Source organism: Platichthys flesus, chromosome 15 (assembly GCF_949316205.1).
Source record: "Platichthys flesus chromosome 15, fPlaFle2.1, whole genome shotgun sequence".
NCBI classification, from domain to species: domain Eukaryota; kingdom Metazoa; phylum Chordata; class Actinopteri; order Pleuronectiformes; family Pleuronectidae; genus Platichthys; species Platichthys flesus.
Window position 1 is genome coordinate 11,293,605 of NC_084959.1, and position 21,725 is coordinate 11,315,329.

General features: G+C 42.5%; 1 protein-coding gene across 3 annotated transcripts in view; it reads left to right on the plus strand.

The window, feature by feature from the left end:
* Positions 1–21,725, plus strand: part of cadm2a (cell adhesion molecule 2a) — a 189,634-nt gene that overhangs the window by 165,170 nt on the left and 2,739 nt on the right. For 2 of the 3 annotated variants that reach the window (XM_062406362.1, XM_062406363.1), the window contains 5 exons: positions 4,681–4,842; positions 5,168–5,258; positions 5,360–5,538; positions 8,229–8,342; positions 21,039–21,161. In XM_062406362.1, coding sequence (XP_062262346.1) covers positions 4,681–4,842; positions 5,168–5,258; positions 5,360–5,538; positions 8,229–8,342; positions 21,039–21,161 — 669 coding nt within the window. The remainder of the gene's footprint in view (positions 1–4,680; positions 4,843–5,167; positions 5,259–5,359; positions 5,539–8,228; positions 8,343–21,038; positions 21,162–21,725) is intronic. The other variant, XM_062406364.1, reaches the window with a different exon arrangement.

A 21,725-nucleotide genomic window follows, 5' to 3' on the forward strand; every position in this document is an offset into this window, starting at 1 on the left:
CCTTTAGACCCCCGCTGCCAGGATTAGTCAGCTCTCTTTGGGAATGTTGACAATCCTTCCCCGCCCCGGTAGTCCTCCGCTTGTCGGTCCCCCTCCCCCCATCTTCTTTTCTGGGTTGTCCCGCTCTCCTGTGAAATGGCATAAAAGGGTCAAATTCTCACACTTCTACGCCTGTCATTTCCATTTCTAATCCTCCAAGGCACTCTCTTGGCTCACACCAACGATGCAGAGCCTGGAGCAGACTCCCAAAGAACAGTGTGCCGCAGTCGCAGTCAAACACTGCCAGGCTTTTTTCTTAGGGAAAGGCACCGCAGGTGAATATGGCAGTACGAATAAACACATGGTTTACAGTTGACTATTAGTAAGAATAATGAGTACGAATAAAATAAACAATTTAAATGTAGCTGGTCATTAAATCATGTAGATTATTATTATATTTATACCACGGTAACACTCTAGAGTGTCAGTTTTTAACCTATTGTGAGTAAGTAATTAAAACAAGTTTGTGTATTTGTCATTTCCTGCCATTCCTAACATCCATTTGGAGTAATGGCTGGTGTATGCAGAACCAAATAATGTGACAAGCCTTCATACTGTTCCTCTCTTTCATTTAGTAGCTGGGTTTCTGTCCAAATCAAAATCGTCCCCAAAAACTGCTTCACCTTTCCCTAAAAACAGACATTCTGACAATGAAGTCTGACAAGTGCTGCAGCGGTGTGTAGGCAGCGAAATCTGTGCAAGAGAGAAAGATGTGATAACAGTCAAATATGAGATGGCAGTTCTAGACAAAACACACTGCTGCTGGCTACAGGTCTTCTGTTCATATTGCATAATGAACCAAAAGCTTAGAGATTGTTAGTTTCCTTATTAGTCAAAAGAAAAAATCATAAAGAGACTACAAGCAGTTTTTGGATAGTCTTATTAAAATCGGATGATAATGTTCATAATCCTCAATCCTGAAATAGTTGAATATCTTACTCTGAAAGTGTCATGACCTGGATTTTTGTGTTTTATCGGAAATCACATACAAGTAAAAGAAAATGTGTCCCTATTTAAGATTTTTTTTGTCAAGATAAATGTTGAGTTTTGTTTGAATCAACGCATTTACCTTCTGCCAAATGACTAGATTTCCAGATTGCATACACTCCTCCAGCCTCCTCTTGGTTCTTTGTCTTCCAGCATAAAAAAAAGATATCATAAGTCGCCATTGGCAGCTGAGAGTCACTGCTTTTCTGTTATCAGTAATGAATTTGCGTGTGAGTGTCCATGTGTGGTATAAAACTTGCCAGATGAGTTTGTTTGACAAGTCCGAGTTTTGATGGCAGCTCGATGTCATCTGCTCCTTTCAGCTGTGCTTAAAATGCAATAAGATATTTATAGACCAATTATAACTGCTCTAACACACAATAATGCACACACACTCAGGTACACATGTACAAACACAGTGCAGGAGACACCATTGTACATGCAGATTTGCGCACTTGAGTGATGAGATATTACTTGCTGTTAAGACAACTGTTAATATGTTCTGGAAGTGGATGTTAGTGGACTTTAACCAAAATAATGATTTAACTTAAACCAAGCTGTGTCCAAGCAAATCACTTTGTGCAGTGCTCTTACCCTGAATCACACAGCGGCAATTAGAGTCCATTCAAATCGCCATGAGACAAGAATCGAAATCGCTCCAGACCCTTAAACCACACAGCTGAATTATAAGGAAAGTGTGTTAAACAAGTGTCTTGGTGGCTTTTCAGGATGGATGGACTTCAGGTTACAGCCAAAATTACATTTTAAAATTCATGATGATTCATTCAGCTTATTCGGACAAGAGCATTATGACTCCTTGAAATAATATATAAAAAGTTATAATCCTCTTTATAATTTGAAAAAAGCTGTGTATAATTAACCATTTCTCTGGAGCCAGTTAGAAAGAATCAGACAATCATTGACCCAAAAAAGTAACCTCAACAATAATGCAAAAAAATTAAGAGGAGAAACACACAATAGGAAGAAAAGCCTACGGTTGACTTTTAAAACACTACGTCTGGAGAAGAGAGCTTCTAGAGCTGCAGATAGACTGAGGAAGACAAGTTTGACTGTAATAAACAAGAAGACTCAAGAAGAGACAGAGTATGTAAATTCAGTATAAAAAGCAGAGATATTAGCAGAACTTTTACAACTGCTAAAGCAGTCTGTGATATTATAAATTCGATCTCCTCTGTTTCTCTGCTCTGAACTCTTTCTCACTCTTCTTTTGTCTCCGGCAATTTCTCTTTATGTGCCGAAATCCAGCCATTTTCCCTCCCTCCTGCAGGGTGGATGGATGTTACTAACACTGCAGACCTGTCACTCATTCATCACCAGGGGAGGCCGGCTCATTGCCTCAGTTGGGGGAAAGTGACTGAGCGGAATACTTGATTGGCAGGATGGAGAGGGAGAGGAGACAGTGGGGTGGGAAGCTTAGAAAGTGGAGCAGATGAGCACAGAGGCGAGAAGGATATGAAGCGTACACAGTCTCCTTAAGAGATTCAAACAACGGTGGCCACCATGATAGAGAGGTGGTGCATACTGTAGACTGATGTTTTGGGGATTTGCTGTGATGAGAATACAGAAACTGACAGGTAGGATTTTTAGAAACCAGGGCAACACGTGAATTCAGAGATGAGCCCGGACGGCTGAATAACATTACACAAGTGATTTGTAGGAGGGTGGATGAGCAGGCTTGATATAGTGTGAAATAGCTGCTGGCACGAAACCAACCACCCCCAAAAGACTGCTTGAACAGCTGTATTTGAATAGAGCCAGTGGATGAAAACAAATGTGGCGTTGGTGAGTTGTCCGGGAACACAGAGTTAGCTGTGAGTTTCCAGCCTGTAAGAGGATGTTAGACGCATATTTAACAGCTTTTGAAGTTAAGAGTACATTACATACAAAAGAGATACGTCAGTTTCAAACAATGTAACAGTCACTGCCACATACCTCTATGCATCCTTTAAGTTGGTATGGCTGTTAAGCAATGTATTCACTAGAGGGCAGCACTGAGGCTCAAGTTTTCCTCAGTGTTCCCAGTAAGTACGATGCCAGCAATTTCTTCCCAAATTGCAACGTCTCACCTCAAATAGTTAGGGTGCTATTGGATACACTGACAACCCTTCCCCAACACCCTTTTAGAAGATATGCAAAAACAGTGGACAGGAGGCTCCATCGGTTTCGGTATAAGTGTCTAACATTGAGCATGAAGGAGCCTTTATGATTCATCTGAAGTCGTTAAACGTCATCTGTTTCCTCAACACGGCGACAGTTCCTGAATTATTCAGGTGTGAATTTGTGTGGCATCACTCCAGAGACATTAAAGTTTCCCATTCATTCGGGCCTCAACTACTAAAAACTTGTTGAAAAGCAAGAATTCATAATATGTCAGCAGGCTGCTCTCAGGTATGCAGAGGGGGTCTCAGTCTAGTACTGGAGAGTCCTTCTGTGTTGTGGTGCAACTTGTTGATGTCTCGCAGGGCGCTGTGACTGAGTACAGCGCCGGGCACAAGGACAGTTTGACGGGGACAGAATAAGTAATTGATGCAGGAGTTGACTCTGTAACCTTCCAGTAGGAAGGGCCTCTACCTACAAGGTGTCACCGCTATCAGGCATGAGTATTTATTCCCAGCCAATAACTTTTCAAGGGCACCCGTGTGCAGGTTGAAATATTGGTGTCACGAGGGCTGGTCGTTACACTTGAATCTAATACATTTGGCTCATCTCAGGCTTGTATCACTCGGGAGGTAAATGAAGCTAAAAGGGTGAGGCCGGAGTCTGCCAAACTTCCAGGACATCAGGTAGATAATTTGAGGAAGCTGGGTAGCAGGAGTTCTCCATTGCTTTGGCCATAATTGGGCTGTTGATGGGCATGGAGAGGTGGATCAGCTGTTTGGTTGGGATTACAAGGCAGGTGTTTCAGGGAGTGTCCTGATAGCAGATTGCACAGATGGAGAGGACTGAGCATAATGATACTTTGCTACAAAGCTGATTGAAGTTATTGCCAAATGTGTGATTGGACCCTTGTAATGTTTGCTTGTCCCAGCGAGGCTGAAAATAGAAAGGATTGGAGGGAGAACTGAAGTGCATTAAAGTGTTTGGAGAGATTTAGATATTGCGTGGGAGCAGCAAAGCCCAGGAAGCGACAGGCACTGGCAGAGATGGGAGGTGAGGCCAGAGGTGCTTAAAAAGCCTCCAGAGTAAATCACATTTAAAGAGTCCCAACCAGGAGGTGAGCAAATGGGTTTTTTCCGAGCTCTGACCAAAACTGGCCATGTCGATGTACCAAAGCAGCATCAAGGGAGAGGTGTGATACAAATGATCACAGAGTTAAACAGACAGCAGTGATTTTGTTTAGTATTTGTCGGGAGAGAAACATCAGCTGAGGAATCATGTATAACAACAATACAATACTCTATTATAAACATTTTTAGGGTTCGGTATGCTAAAGATATATAATAAACTTAGAAAATTCCATTCAGCTACTTGTTGCATTTCATCTGTATGGGTGGATAGAAAGAATACCCAGGTGGAATCTGGCTTTTTGGTGTAAAGCAGGGCTGAAGTTATTTCAATCCCAGGAGCATCATGTTATCACCATTTGCAGGATAGATGTGATAAATCTTTGACATTATGACATTTTCTCCAAAGGTGCAAAAGAGGTGAATGCAAGTGGGAAGACATTTACAGTACGGAGCTCTCTCAATATGTACGTGGACAGAAATGACGATGGAGTGGCCTACACCTGCAAAGTGGACCACGTGGCACTCACACAGACACCGCAGCAGGCCACTGAAGTACTGGAGGTCCACTGTGAGTGTGCATGCACACATACACTTACACACATGGAGTGGACACACTTTGAGTGAAGAGCAACAGTGAATGTTTGCTTTATTCAGTTAGCTTCCATTAAACCTAATAAGAACCGCATTTGTCACAGTGTTTAGATTTCAATTTTCTTTTTTTCTGTAACTATACACTAACATGCATTATTCATCATATAATGACAAGATGGTTATATTTTATTTAAATATCTCATTGTTTACATTTTATTTTGAAATACTATAGTTAGATATCCAGTTGATCATGTGTCTCAATATCCTCCACCCTGACTTTAAGCCACGTCTGTCTGTCCCAGATGCTCCTCGTGTGGAGATCATCCGCTCCCTTACAGTTCCTCAGGAGGGCCAGTACTTAAAGTTGGAGTGCGTGTCCATAGGAAACCCTTCGTAAGTCACTCGACATCTGTATGAGTTGTTGTCAGCCTATTCTGTAGCTCTTCAGACAAATAAGTGTCCTCATCTCTCTTTCACATCCTCTCTCCTCCCAGGCCAGATCCTGTGACGTGGACAAAAGACGGGGGTGAAATTCCTGACCTGGACAGGATGATTGTAGAGGGGAGGGAGCTCACCTTTACCTCACTCAACAAGACAGACAATGGCACCTACCGCTGCGAGGCCACCAACCACCTAGGGACCAGCAGTGCTGAATATGTCCTCTACGTCTATGGTGAGTAAAGAGGAAACGCTGATTTGTGCGTAGCCATGCTTCATGTGATGTTCAAGATGAAGTGAGAAACCCTTTGTCAGTTATTCAACACCACGGACAGATGAAGGATTTGCAGAAGAGAAAATGCGGGTTAGGTCGCCTTGGATGCAAACATTTTTACACATATAAATACAGGCACAGGCAGCAAACTCCATTGGAAAAGCCAGTTTTAAAATACTTCCTGATCTGCATACTGTATCAGTGCTAAGAGTGATTAGTGGTACCATCTTTCACACGGAGAATATGGGCCTCAGGTGACACAATTGCCACCAACGCCTTTCCTTAAATAAACCTGCGTCCCAGATCCTCCAAACACACACACACTCACACACACACACACACACACACACACACACACACACAAACTGGGAGGGAAATGTTCGAGGGAGGCAGAATTTAGTGCTGTGTTGTCAGGAATGTCACCAGGATGGATAAGTAATTTCTAGTAACGCCAGGGAAGGTGGAGGATAAAGGGACTCACTGTCGGGGGGAAACAGATCGCTCTCCCCCTCTTCTGTTTCTACACTATCATTCGTCTCTGGCATTAAGTAATAATGCTTTGGGGGGGGGGGGCGGTGACACACTTTGTTCCCTCTGTAGTAGGAGCTTAGACCGTGTGGGACAAGGGACAAAAAGGCAGGTCGTTTTTTGGACCGCAGAGACCATACGACTGGACTCCCAAGTGGATCAATAAAATATATAGAAATCACTGTTATTATTACAGGCGCCTAGGGGGTGTTTCATTAGCTCTCTCATTTAAACAGCGACCTAAAATAATGGAAAACATGAGAGACTAAACCTCTCAGGTGCAGACATGCTTTGCCAGAGCTAAAGTGATTTGGTATACGTTCTGGAATATCCTTGATGGGATTACACTAATAACCAGATGAGGAGCCGTTGGAGGAAGCAGCTGAGGTTTTCACTGGTTGGTTCTGCAGCACATGAGTAAAACCTTGGAAACATTGTTAATTGCTAAACAACATAACAAATGGGCTGAGGGCAGACAGTCCTCATTGACCCTCATGGACGTGGGCACAAGGTGTTGACCCTTACAGCCTCTGGATACACAAAGTATAACCGAACAATGTGTGGCTCTGCTGTCCACATTCCTTACATTCAAAAGTTTGTACACTGGCCAATTAAACTGTCGATTATAAAAGAAGATAGCAGAAGATGCAAATAGGTGATCAATTTCTCGCACGAGAAATGCACTTGATGACATGCTGTTATACATCCACGTATCAAAGACTCTAAATGTCAAATAAATATATATTAATCCTCCAAATTAAAGATATTTTTATAGCATGCAACTTGATCTTCAGCTAGAAGTGTGCAGTGGTGTGGGTTGATTCAAATTAAAATGGGTACATCAAAGCAAGGTCATGGTAAAACTCCAATGTTATACAACCGTTTTCTCCAGTGTTGCTGCCAAACGATTTTAGATTTTATGATTCATCCCATACTCTAACAAGGAAAATCGAAAGATATAAACTTCATTGTTTCACGTTTTATGATCACAGGTCTTTTTCAAGCCCACCAAATATGCAGCAATACCAATGTTTACCGTCCTATTGCTGAGATATTTCAACGAATTCTTGTCGTACTGCTATTTCCATTTATACCCAGAAAAAAGGTCAGCACTGAGGAGGGAAACGTGAAATCAAATTCAAAAAGGCAATAGCAGCATATTGTCTAGGATCATTTTAATAATTTAAGCGGCCTATTAGCTCCCCTTAAACCTTAAGGTTTTGAACTTCAATATCAAACCCCCCACCAACATAATTGCCGTACTTTGGGAGAAGTTTAATCGGTGTGCTTGTCCCACATGCTGCCGTGTCTGTGTGCACCAAGCAGCTCCTTCAAATTCCAGCGGAATGGGACAACAAGAATAACCAGAGCACATAATGACCGTATTGTTATTAAACCGACAAAGTCTATGCAACGAAAAAAGGCACTTGGGTGCTTGAGGGTCAAAGGGTCCCATCCAGATTCATTAATTGTTCTTTTGAAATGGCACCCGGGCTGTTCCTACCCTTCATTAGTGATTAGCACACCTTTTAGCCTTTCACAATTGCTACCATAATTCTTGGAAGATACCTTTTAATGGTTTCCCTCCAAAGAGGAGACATTTTCTCTCTTCCCCCTTATTTTCTTCTTTTTTACCACAGACATGCACTTAGCTGCACAGTGATTCACACTAAGCCTGAAATGTCTCAGAGATGTGCAGGACAGCTGGGCCGCAGACAGACTACCATAGCCAATTAAAAGCCACTAGCTCACTATAAATGCAGAGTGGCATAAACATAAGGACCGAGATGGTAGTGTAAGCTCATTACCTTGTCACACTATGTTTAAGCCACATTTTTCCTGTTGCTGTAACATGGGACAGTGAGAACCGCTGCCTCTGTGGAAACACTTCTACTGTTATCCTGAAATGAGAAGATGACACTGCTACGTTTTCCTTAAATCACCCTTTCAATCGTGGATATTTTTTCTTTTTTGTTTTCCATCACTTAAAATTGTTTTGCCTGTGACCAGTTTGTGTTGCTTTTTGAAGGAAGTGCTTGCCGCCATGTGAATTCATTTTTTATTTGTTGTGTTTGTTCTTGTATTATTTTTCTGTACATGTGTCTGTCTGTCCCCTCCACCAGACGTCCCCACCACCCCGCCTCCATCCACCACTCCCCCCCTACATCCCATCCCTCCAGATACTACTGCACTATTAGGCACCCACGCCTCAGACCCCACAGTCATTGGCAACAGAGGTACAGTACAGCCCCTCGCGTCTCCACGACCTCCTCAGCATGCTCCTATATATATTCCAACTTCACTCTCGCTTTCTTGTCTCTGACTTTCGACGTCTCTCTACTACTTCACTGCTTCAAGCTTCAGCGTACATGACTCATGTGGACACTCGGGGAAGTAGAGACTCTGACAACTGAAAAGATATGGACCAAATATAGCTCTCTTCCTGGTGCAAGGTTCTTCCCTGTCTTCTTATACTGCATTTGTCTACCTGTTTGCAAATCTTTCTCTCCCTCTAGGACGTTTAACGTAAACTGTGTCTATTCGATAAGCTTTCGAGACACTTATTTGCAAGTTCAATCAAGACTGGTTGTGTGTTTATGCATGAGAAAATATGCAGAATTGACTCTGTGACACACTCTGGGTCACTGTATTCAAAACGAGTCTCGCTGTGCAAATGCTCCATCCGCCGTCCCCTTGGCATCTCAAAGACTTCAGTACTTCTGTGCCCTGAAACCTCAGAGACGCAAATGTCATGTCCAACTCAAAATGTCTGGCCTCTGGAGAGGTTTCATCATGACTCCTAATGCTTTGACAGAGGATCTTGGAGATTATAAAAGAAGACTTAAAGGAGACTTAAACTAGAACTTAAAGTTCCTGCTTATACAACCATTTTACAAATCGTTAGTCTCAGCTGTCAATCACGATGCCTGCCACCCCCCCCCCCCCCACCCCTGTTTTATAGCAACAAATAACTAATTTTAACTTATATTTGATCATGAATGAGTGTGATAAGAACTACCTAAGACCAACCTTTGAGAAAATGTATTTGACCTGCACTTTTAAGTTTTTGTTTGGTCCACATCCCACACTCTAACATGGTGGAGACAGGGTTTAGGCTTTATACTGCATCCAGTCACCGGGGGGGGGAGTATGTCGTACATGTTTATATATGGCCTATAGAGACAAATAGGAGCCACTTAATTAATGCTTTACTGCTCGTTACCTGTTTACGATTAGAATGAATGATGGTGTCGTAATCCTTTCAGCATTGTCCTGTAATGTATATGAATAATAGGATGTCATCCACAGTAAAGCTGAAGATGACAAAGAGGCATAAATTGCAGAGGATAACCCACATTTCAAGCATTTACTACTGCCGCAGAGGATACGGATTTGCCAACAGTTCTGGTTTTGGATTCAAGCCTTAAAATCACTGATGTGCTGTGGAAAATAATTTGCCATCATCACCCTGCATCACTAATGGCATCCACATAAAGCCCATTTTCTGGTTTCACCATTTGTGGGACAGCTTTTCATCAAAGCACCAGTTAACACAGTGGAGTCAGGGGAAGCTTTGCTCTTACTTCTGATATGAAAACTCAAACCATATTCATGAGGTGCCAGGTAAATTCTCAGCATTATTTGGTTGTCCTGGCTGACCCCCCCCCTTTGCTAGCTAGTTAAGTTGCTTTGAGAATCAGATGAAGATGCCCTCCACTGGAAGTATTCCAGCATGTCCAATTCAACTGGGTCTGCATTTTCAGGAGACAGTTTGTATTTCAAATAGAGTGGTTTGGGCATCTAACCAAAATGCCTCTCTTTGGAGGCATATCCAACTGGGAGAAGCACGGAGCTGGAGCGCATGACTGGAAAAAGAATGTTTGGCCATCACATAAACTGAAATAAGTGGTAGCAAATGGAATGAATATCACAAACCACTCAGAAGCTGTAGCCGCTCTGGCTTATTAACCTTTATCTCCAAAGGATTTCTGTTAAACATTTATTCACGGTCAATGTAGTCATTATGAGATTTTACATAATTTATACGAGCTTTACTTTCATAATGTGGTGAGAAAAGAGTTTCCTCAGCAGCTGGAGAGAAAATGCTTAAATATTCCAATTACCTTCAGTCCATTTCGGAAGCCTTAGTGTGACAAAGTGGCACACTTGCATATACCTACACCTAGAGACAAGGAGAGCGATTCAACTGACAAATTTTTATTTTAGAGTACTCCTGAGTACCGTCATTTGTGTTTCTTCTCTCCTCATATAGAAGTAGTTGAGTTAACGTTGTTTTTTGCTCCCTCTTTCTTTTCCACTCAACTTCATGATGCTCCAAACGAGCATTCATTCAGAATAATTTCCGCTCATCATTGCCACTTCCTCTAAATTACTATCTTTAAAGTCCTTTGGTTGTTGAGATTTGAGAGTGAGGCGGGCCTCTATGAGTCACACAGAGGCAGGGACAGGTGGAGAGCGCCTCCTGCAGCTGCCACGGGATAGGTTCTGACCCGACCCTTTCACGCTTCCTGTCCCAGCATCAAAGGCAAAAAGCCACAAATATCTTTCAAAATAATTAAATTCTTTGACCGACTAAATGAATCAGCACAGAAATTGGTCTGATAGTCTGACACCCAAGAAATTTCATAAAGTAAAAGGCTCGAACCTAGTTGAATGAATAATCCTATCTCATGAATGTGCGGCACAGGAAGCTGACCGAGCATCGTATGCATGGTAAAAACACAAGTAGGGGATTTGAAGCACAGGTAAAAGACAGAGGTTAGTTTCAGGCAGGGTAACAAGATTTTTCTAAAAACAAAAGGCAGGGAGGTTTACGGAACTCTTATTGGTTAAACGTGTATTTACACTGGCCAAAGTCTTTGTGGCCATGAGCTCAGGGGTGTGGGAAGAAATGAGTGAAGCGTCACCCAGCCAGTGTCCCATTCAGTCAGGTGCAGGCGCCAAATGGGGATAAAAAATCCCACAGCAGGAAAAGGAGGACATAAAACAAGAAAAAACACAAAGAGTCCACATTCCTGACATCTGGACTCTTGACTCCCCCTCCCCTCGTCTCGCCTAACCTCACATCTCTCTGAAGACCTCCTTATATAAGAGGCTTCCACACATTGGATATTCCTCATCAGCTCCTCTCAGATATCTGTTTGTGTGAGGCGGAGACACAAGAGGAGCCGAGCGACTCAGTGTATCTTCGGGGAATCTAAATATCTGACTCCTTCACTGCGTCGCCAGTCACAGGATACTACACTATCTGCTTTCATGTGTCTGCTTGATTTATGACCAGGTCTTTTTGTAGGCTCTGGATGAACGCAAACAACTGTGGAGCTGCAACAGCCCCGTGATGTTGTGTCCCTTTAATGAAGTTGTCTTGCAGAAGAAATGCACTCTGTAGGCTCAGCTCTATGGAGCGCGTATGCAGATTACACACCTGATGAGCTCAGGCGCAGCCCTCTGATTTGTTGACTGCAGATCAGTTGCATCTTTCCTCGTTTGCCTCCAACAAGAAAAAATAGTTTTGGGCAGAGAGGATACAAGGAGCTGATTATTAACTAAGCAATATAGCAAATTTATATAGTAGCGATTTTAAAGCTTTGAAGATCAACTTGTATTTATTGTCTTCCTCTGAAACACTTGAAAAACTAAGCTCTGTACCTCTGAACTAAGTTTTTACTGTTGTTATTCTTTGGGTCCTAAATCTCCCACAGTGTCAAGATATTAGACGTAAAAGAGCCCCTCTGATATTGTGCTTTTTCAGTCAAAAGTGAGGTCTTTTGGGCTTTGATCTCAGTAAGGCCTGTTACCATGACTACCACAGGCCAGTCGGAAAACTGGACTTCATTGTTTCTCCAAGAGAAATACGAGACTGAACTACCACAAGGCAGAGAGACATTGTATAGATTCAGTCTAAAATAACCTTTATGTAAATTGTAATAAATTAAAATCGAATAGAAGTATGATACTTTCCTATGATAATTGAAAACAGGCTAACGATTTTTTTAACGTCCAGCGAAGGCGAACAGTCACATTACTAAAACCACTTATAATTTCACTAGATCAGCACAAGATTCAAATCTGTCCTGTAGATTTTGCGTTATTTTTCTTCAAAACAAACATACAGGGCTGAAATAACCCTCACTTTAATTGGAATGATATCAAATTGAAAAGAAATATGATATGACGCATTCATTTCATTGAAAATAAGCTTATGATTGGTTACTAATCAATCTTTGTTCAAATGGATTTTGAACAAAGTTTTACAGTTTTACATACAAAGTAGTGCATTGGTACAAATCTATTTTCTTAAGAGGGAAAGCGTGAATTTTTTTTTTTGGCCACACTCTTTCATTCTGTTCACTGCAATGAGTTGTTTTCTTCTCAGTGGTTTTAGGATTCAATATTCTGCATTTACAAAAAACTGTTTGTAAGATATGGAAAGTGAGGTTTTCTCACATTGTGCATACACAATTATCAATATTTATGTCAGATTTTGCTGACACAGTCATTGTAAAATAATGTGCCATTTAATGGAAGCATTTATTTGTACTTGCAAGAATATAAAGGAAAAAGAAAATTCATTTCAGTAGCCTAAGCCTCTAATTCTAACTGTAGGGGACTTTGGAATGTAGCTATTGTGCAGGTATGTGTGATTTTCCTGTTTTTCAACTCCTCACTGTGATTCACTTTATTAATGAAGTGCTGGCAGGTATGCCCAACACACACACTGCTTCAATAGCCCAACGAGCCTTAATGGCTATAATAACTCCTTTGCTAAGTATCAGAGGTCTATGCAATGTCATCAGACTTCTCCCTCCCTTCCGCGAACACACACACCCTCTCCCTCTTTCCCCACCACCTCTGAATTCTTTCAAATTTGCCAAATGCTTTTTCACGGCTTGCAAATTAGTTTTGACCTTGTGGAGCTGAAAGGTTGAATCGTGCACAAGAGTTTTCTTTGGTATTTAAAATATTTACAATTCACTTCTCATAATCAGCATTCGTGTGGCCAACCCCAGACCCTGTAGCCGCAGAAAAAGGGCTCACTGCCGAGAAGACAGCAATTATTCATGCGTGCTGTCTCTGCCTGCGGAGAAGACCGAAAAACTAAAATAATAAAAGTCTATACACTTGCATAGAAAAAACTTGAATCCATCGTTGGAGAACTAGTAACAGAGTGAACAAAAGACACATTAATGTTGAAATCTTCTTTTATGTAATTTCACACTCTTTTGATGTAGATAATTAAGAAATCTTGAATAAATGAGAAAAACAAGAAGAAGTCCATATATTTGTTAAGAGTTGTATAAAATATATTATTACAACTTAACTTTTTGCTTTAAAATATCATGTGGACTTCCACATGAATTTCACCGGTTCAGTGGCAGGATCCATTGGCGTTAAAAGGGCCCTTCCCAGGTAATGTTTCATGCCTTTAACCCAACGTTCACCTATTCAAGCTGCTTTAGACTGAGGACGCACCTTCTGTGAAAACTCAATAAGTGAATAGACAATTTTCATCCCTTGGAGGGATTCGTAACGGCTTTATTCCATTGCTATTGATCTTGTTTTAAATGGAGGGTAGGGGTTAGGCCGTGTGACGAGCGAAAGGACATATTTTCTTGAGGGCAAGTGTCCAGAGCGGCTGTTGGGTAGCTGTGTTTAAACCAGAAAGGCCATGTTGGGGTTGCAGCATCCCCAGAGGGACAGGGAGAGTGGTGGTTAAATATTGAACAGTGCCGACCATCTTCCCTTTGCTTTCCCTCCCAGTCCTCATTCCTCACACCATAAAGCTGAGGAGCACAGGAGAAATTAAAACATAATGCAAAGGTCTCTCCACTTATTGCAGGGTAAGCTTATTGATGACCTGTCACATGACCTCGCTTTGGGGGAGAATTATGGCAATAATTTGGAATAAAGTGTAGACTAGAAAAAAGAGAAATCATTAGATCCCGAGGCTAAAGTTATGAATTACATATAATAGCAATTCTATTCGTTAAATCTCACTGGCAACGGGCACTATCAGGGGTGTTGAAGAAGCACACGCATGCACGTGAACAGAGCCATACGCAAGAGGCGGTCTACTTTTCATTTGTTGACATGAGGTTTTATTTGTTGCTTTATTCATTTTTCTCAACTCGTCGCCCTTGGGGGTTTGTAGAGGTGGCAACTTGCCTCCTCCAGTATCACTCATCGCTGATTGGCTACTGTTCCGGCTGCTCTTGTTCCGCCGTTGACTCACACTGCAGCTCTCCGGAGCTAACGCAGGTTGAGTCAGAGAATTTCTTAAGAGAAGCCGCAGAACAGTCTGGAATGTGCCGCCAAAGAAGTCGTATGAATGAAGTTATCGCCCTGCTCCGTCCTTTGTTGTATTTTAATCCTGGTTGGAAGCGGTTATGCCTTCTGCAAAACACGGAGCTTCTTTTGTCGATTGATTCTTGCGAGTGACTAAATGAATTCATGTGATTAATTATATTGCTTTGCTTATAACCTCATGTTGTCACCCTGCTGACCACAATTTATTTTCATACCGGGAAGAGACAGGAAGTGGTCAGGCATTCAAGATAGTGTCCAAGTCCACATGTGGGCTTTATTGAATGATTAGCAGGAATAATTAGTTTCTCTGATTCTAATTAATCCAAATTGACCCAGCAAGCGAGGACGCAGACAAACCCACATGTGTTTTGGTAACATTCCAGTCTTTCTATGGATGCATTAGTATATGTGTCTTATCCAGCCCTCTGCTGCAGCCTCCAGGGATTCTTTTGTCTCAGCAGTACAGACCAGCATTGGATGTAAATCTGTGAGTTTCCAGTCTCAGCCCAAAAAGCTGAGAATAATTGACTCATTGAACAAGGGAAGTCTGCAGGCGCCTTCTCTCCCTTCACGTTCTCTGTGTGTACAGGCACTTCTCCCTTTTGCGTCCCTAACTTAAACTGACCGTCACTGCAGTGTCATATTTGTGTTCCACATTCAATGATCATGAGTAGTATTTTCAAATAAAAAGCTGAAACTTGACACAGCTGGAAATTATGGAATATATCTTCAAACTTCCATCCTTATCTATACTGCTCATGCGTTGAGGGCTGACATTGAGACAAGCAACCAATCGTTTAATTTAGAGTCTCCAATCAACCTATTGACAAATCTGCATGTTGCTGGATTGGGGGAGGAAGCCGGGTATCTGGAGTAACTGGATACAAAGTGTTAAGGTTGTGTGGAGCTTCACCACACTTTCAGTAAACAGGTGAACAGCTCTTTTTGCAGCAGTGGGGGAGCAGCCTCAGTGTTCTGTGGACTGAGTCCTGGTGCTGGTCTGTGGCTCAATTCCCGCAGGTCACTTTCATAGTTTCAGTTAGAAAGCAACAACCTGCCTCACCACTAGCCAAACAAACAGGCAGGTTAAGAACGGGAACTCCACTAGTTAATGTAGAAATTAATTTGTTACGATGCACTATTTCTCTCTCTCACTCACACACACACACACACACACACACACACATGCAAACACACACTCACACACACACATAAAGTTTCCCTGACACCACCGACCGGCTGATTTATTGATCTGAACAACTGGAGCCATTGCTTCACAAAGCTTTATTTAAGATATAGAGAGGAAATGGTTTAATCCCAAAGAAGAAACAGATGCCTGTAGGGCATGAATTAATATAAAAACTATTTAATACCGGGGGGAAAAGTGAAGGAGGCAGAAATGTACAGTATGTTAACAGCAGTATATAAATACCATTTGACTATAGCTTGCTGAAAATGTTCCACACTGCGTCTGATCTGCTCAAATTTGTGCGGAGGATGGTTTCCTCTCAGGCCCGAGAGAAGCTATAACAATATTTTACAGAGGAGGAGACGTTGCTTCTGAAGTTTTTCTGACATTGGCAGCAAATAGAGTGTTTGAAGAATGAGCTAAGGGCACATATTCAATATTCAGTACACACAACGAGGAAGTTACTCAAGTCAAACCTTTTAGTGCTTTGACTGCTCAGCCACTCCACTCCCAGCTTCCCCTCTTATAGATTTCCCATTTACCTTTTTATGCAAAGATCAGGAAACTCGATTCACCACCTAGCGTGTGATATCGCAGGTATAAGGTCGGATCAGCGTGACATGGAAGTGGTGGCATTATTGAAGCAGGGGACAAGTGTAGGGTCATAATTTCTCTCCAGCTAAGCCCTTGATTGAATTGACTATATGACATTTCACTAGAACTCATAATTATTCCTTTGCATAATTAAACCTCTTTACCACAGAGTTCTATCAAGGACAAAGAACGTTTTAGTGAGTCACATTTCAGTCATTACCAGTGTTCTTCTTGAAGTTTGGCAGAAAATGTTCATTAGCTTCGCCACATGCTCTTACTTTGATGTATAGGATGTTTGACGTTCTTTCCAAGCTGGGTACTTACATTTAAAAGTGTCGGCATCAGACATTTGCCGCCGCCGTTATCTCTTTAAAAAAGCAGTTTGTCACCAAAGCGCAATGAATCCTGGGATGAGTTGGCCCGAGAAGGATCCACCTGTTGGAGGACACATCCATCAGCCGCAGTTTGAAGGTCTTTTAAAATGGGACAGCGTTGTTGTTCCGCTGTGATGCAATCCGTCTTCTAATGCTGCTCCAGAAAGCACCGGCCCCTGTATTGAGACACACATATTATGGCTCTGTTCTTTGACTATGTTTTATATTCTATATTCTTCAATTTCGAGTCTCTACACAGTCCTGACCCCCCCATCACACCTCCTTTCACAGTTAGCCCTTATGGAGCCAGCATCAGTGAAACCGATCCGATGAGGAGATAGTTGAGCAGTTAAAGAGTAACAATTTGGTTCAGTCTGGCCAAGCTGCGCCTCACAGAAGCCCTGAACCCCTTTCATTTATTAAACAACCCCCCTTTCGCAAGGCCAGACGACAAGGAGAGCGTCATAAATATTAAAAGAGGAGTTTGCTCTGCCACGCTCACATATTAAATCACACAGAGAAGAATGTATGTGCCCTTATTAAAAGATAATGTGTTCTGCAGCCATAAAAATATATCCCTCTCCTCCTTGTCTCGCTCGAGCTGAAATTTCAACCTTTTCCTTTATATCAATCTCTGTTTTTTCTTTTCTTTTACTCGGTGTGTCTTTATGAACCCTCGCTGTTTAGTTTTTTTTTCCGTTCTATAGTGTAGCAGTGGATTAGAAGAGAATACACAAGAACACAATTCATAAGCCATGTTTAGCAGTTGAAGGCCAAGGCACTCAAGCTAAGTGTATTTACACTTTGTACTTTATAATGACGACAGGTCATCGGCTTCTGTTGCTTCACAAACATCAAGTTGAAGGAAAATCAATTGAATAATCAGCCCATTTTAGCTTGGAAGATATATGATGTTTATAATAAATAAACACATACATACATAGGAAAGTGGAGTGGGCAGAGAGTGATTTACCGTCGCTGGCATTTCAACCTTCAGATAATTAAACATAGTTTAAAAAAGGAGCTTTTCTTCACCAGCAGGAGCAAAATCCCAGTTGTCTCACTCAGAGCACTACAAGAGCCTTTTAGCTTTATTTAAACTTAACTTACATTTTCTTCTCTCTTCTTCTCTTCTTGCAATGCTGAGCTAACCTGGCGTTCTCATCCAAGACTCATCATTGTGTCGTTCAGCCTGTGTTCACTTGACAAATATATACAACTTTACATTGAACTTGAAGAATGAACAATGCTTCACTTATTTTCAGTACAACCTGGTTGAGGTCCAACCAGTATTTTCTCTTTCTTTGGAAAGATGCAGGATGCTCTTCACCTTTTTGATACTGAGGCAATGCAAGCAGGGATCTTAGGGTACGTCTGCATTTGTTTGTAAATCATCAGGATTATGCAAAAGTCGAGTCATAACCCGATGAAGAAGTCAAAGCATTTTCTTTATATTTTCCTCAAATTCCTAGAGAATAATTCATGAATCTTGATGAAAAAAAAATTGAATTTTTTGGGAACCGATAATGAAGAGTGTGCGAAAAATGCTGCAGCTCCAGATAATACAATTTAGGTATAATGAATTCACATCTGGTTTCACAAGGGACCAGTTGGGCTTTGACGGAGGTATGCGGTCAACTGAGTGACGCTCGAGTTGAAGCTGGATTTATGAGGTTGTCAATACTTGAGTAAAGTGTTTTGGGATCTGGGGGAATTTTCAAAATCAGCTTTGAGAAATGAGCTTGTCTTCTATTTCAAATTACCTTGTTAAAGTTAGAGATGAGTTCTTCAAAAGTTTATGAGAGCCCATGTTCTCCGTGGTGGTTTCCGTTCATATTTGATCTCATTTAGTTTTGCTGGTGCCATAGTGCTAATGGTAAGTCATCATCTTATTAATAAAATTGTTAACTAGGGAAGAAGGAGCCCTGTTATTAATACGATTTATAAACTTCAGATAACGTTTCCTGAGAACCGGCTCAGGAACAAAGCTACATGATGATAACAATGCAGAGGAAAATGCAGCAGTTTAATTACAGAGGATCAATCCTTAGACCATGAGTAATAATTATATCCAACACGTGGCCCCGGTCGTGAGGCGGCCTGTTCACATGTTGGATAAAATCAAAGGAGCCTGGCAATTCAGCAACTTATCAGCTTTAGAGTTGGCCATTTTATCCACGTGTAGATTAAAAGACAAGAATGTTGCCATAATTGGTTCTGACCAGAGACAACATTGAAGTAAACCCATCTGTAACCAACCAATAGGAGTGTTTAGTTACAGTTCAGAGCCTCAGCAAATAGAGAAGCAGCCAGGCCGCAATTATACCATTCAACCAAACCCTAATAACTACATCATGGAGGGGATGTCATAATTACAACAGTAGGCTAGTTGCTTTTTAACCAGGCTTCAGTTTTAAATAACTTTATGTTCAGAAATTTGTTAATTAATAACAAATTTGTTACAGTGATCAAACAAGTGCCACACAAGTCCATTTTCCTTATCCAGTCTGTCTCAGTTCTACCTTTGCTGGAGCTGCTGGGTTATTAGTATGCAGTAGCATATATCGTAAGATGTTATTTTAACAACATTAAATCCTCCTCACGTCGCGATAGCCATCAATACGTAAGTTGTCATGCAGTGAGCGTTCATGTTTTAGGGGACTTGGCTTTGACGAGAGGGTCGATGGGAGGGGGAGGGATCTACTGGTTACAAAATGTCAAATTGTAGCCTGTTCTCGCTTCTCCAGGATTACCAACACTAGCTTCAAGGACTCTGTCCTGATTCATACTAACTGAGCGGCTCTCTTCCGTGAAGGGACGAGCTGCAATCCCTTCGGAGCGAGCTTTCCATTCTACTCAGACGACTGGTTTTCAGTGTCATTTTCCTTCAAGGTCAAAAGTGATGCAGTAGCGTTGAATCGAACATGGCCTGGAGGTGTCTAGGGGGCTGGCGTGCATCCCAGCCACTTGGACATGACACCAGCATATAGAATGTGCGGTGTGTAGCATCCTGTAGACGTGTGTGTGTGTGTGGCGAGGAGCTGTTTGTGCCAGCACTGGGTTGTAACAACTAAACTGAGACACAGACAGACAGTGGGTGTGTATGTTGACATCCCGACAGGTAGAGGTGAAGAGACACAGCCATGTGTGAATCTAAACGCCTGAGTCCTCGCCGGGGGAACACTCCTCGCCTCTCCGCTCCACTGACCAAGCAGCACAGTGAACCCACGCCACACGTGTCTGCATGTAGGAGTGCGCGGGCATGAGTGTGTATTTGTCGGCCCGGAGGCGGCGGAGCGTGGCGGCCTGGTCGCTCGGACCCCGGGAGTTATGGGCCGAGTGCGGGCCAGCTGTTCAACCCGGCCACATGGGCGGACTCGGAAATGAAAAGGAGAATACTGAAGAGGAGAAGAGGCGATGTGCGACGTGAGCTGTGTCCAAACCAGACTTCTCTCGGTGCACACCTCACTCTGATATGTTAACCACCGCGAGCCCCACACACACACACACATACACAAAACCACATAGTGTCACCGGTGCTCAGAGGAGGATAATGGGGCGAGTGCTAATTTCTCAGGTGTCACGGACTGATATGAATAATACACGTTATCCCGTCACCCATCTCCCCCACTGCTGCCACTGTCAACTCTTTTTTTTTTTAGATCCTTCCCCAGTGCAGTGTCAGTGTCACACCCTCACTCTTACCTTGAATAGCCTGAAAGTCAGACTTGGTAAAAAAAAAAATGGAAGCGAATAATAAAATGTAATAAGCTTTTGCTGAAGTAAAGGGAAACCTCTGATGAGTTTTTATTTCCATGAGGCGTGAACGAGCTAATAACGCTGCCGCCGCTCTCACACGACTGTTACAATCATTTCTGCCGCTGTTCCGACGGCGAGGGACCAGTTCCAACTCTCTAACACCTAATTCATTTCCCCGACAACAATCCCCCTCGCCAGGGAAACAGAAGAAGATTGATCTTTCCCTTTTTTATTTTCCATTTGATGATTTATTTACTGTGTACTGCTCCTCCGCTGCTGCCCTCGTTTGCATGTTGGGGACTCCGCGCGGGTGGTCCTGAATTATTCACCTCTTTATTCCAACTCCTGTCTTTAATTCTCTCTTCCTTTCATTTTGCAGGGCGAACGCACGCCCGCCCGCTCTGTGTGAATGTGTTGTCCGTCTCTCTGCCTCACTCTCTCTCTCCATTATTATTCTCAGCGTGCGAGGCAGTTCAGCTCCGGCGGCATGATGTGAATGGCGAGAGGGGAATGACAGCAGCTCAAAACAATCATTAGATCAGGAACAAGCTGGGAATAATCTTCTGCTTCCTCCTTGGCTCTGTTTTGTATTACCTGCCCCTCGCCGCTCCTCTGGCCCTCACTCCCTCACCTCACCAGCCAGTGCCGTCATCCTCTCTCTTTGTTTCTCTCTGTGTGTCTTTCCTTAGATCCCAACGCTCTGGGGCAGCACGGCACGGACCATGCATTGATCGGAGGAGTGGTGGCCGTCGTGGTCTTCGTCACCTTGTGTTTAATCATTGTCCTGGGAAGATACCTGGCCAGGCATAAAGGTAAATCCTCGCTGGAGCAGACCTGAGTCTCTCGAGGCTCAGGAAACCAGCGGAGCACATCCCACTTGTCCCATTAGACACCAGAGACCCTCACCGTTCCCAATGCACAAATGTCCGACATACACCCAGTGGAGAAGAAGGCTTGAGTCATGCACATAAAAGAAGCACTGATGGACAGGAGACATTAATGTTCGGGACACGTCGTTATATAGGACATTGTTTTTTCGGTTTTCTTATTTTTAGACAATGCAGAAATGTGGAACGATGTGGAATTCAATGAAAAATGTGATGAATTAATATATGAGTTGATGAATTCTTAGTTGCAGCCTTCAAACTTTAGCTTTACTGTGATATTAAGAGGTGATTTATAAGGTCACACAGTCCCTGTATCATACTCTTAACGCACATGCTCAGTGATACAATGGAGTTCGTGACATATGACTTAATTGGCTTGAACATTTAGCAGCTCTTCGAAAGAGAGAGAAGCTTTGGCTTCAAAGTTAATAGTCAGTTTTCAGCCCTCATGCTTTTTAATCAGAGAGCTGCATCACGTTATTTGGAGGT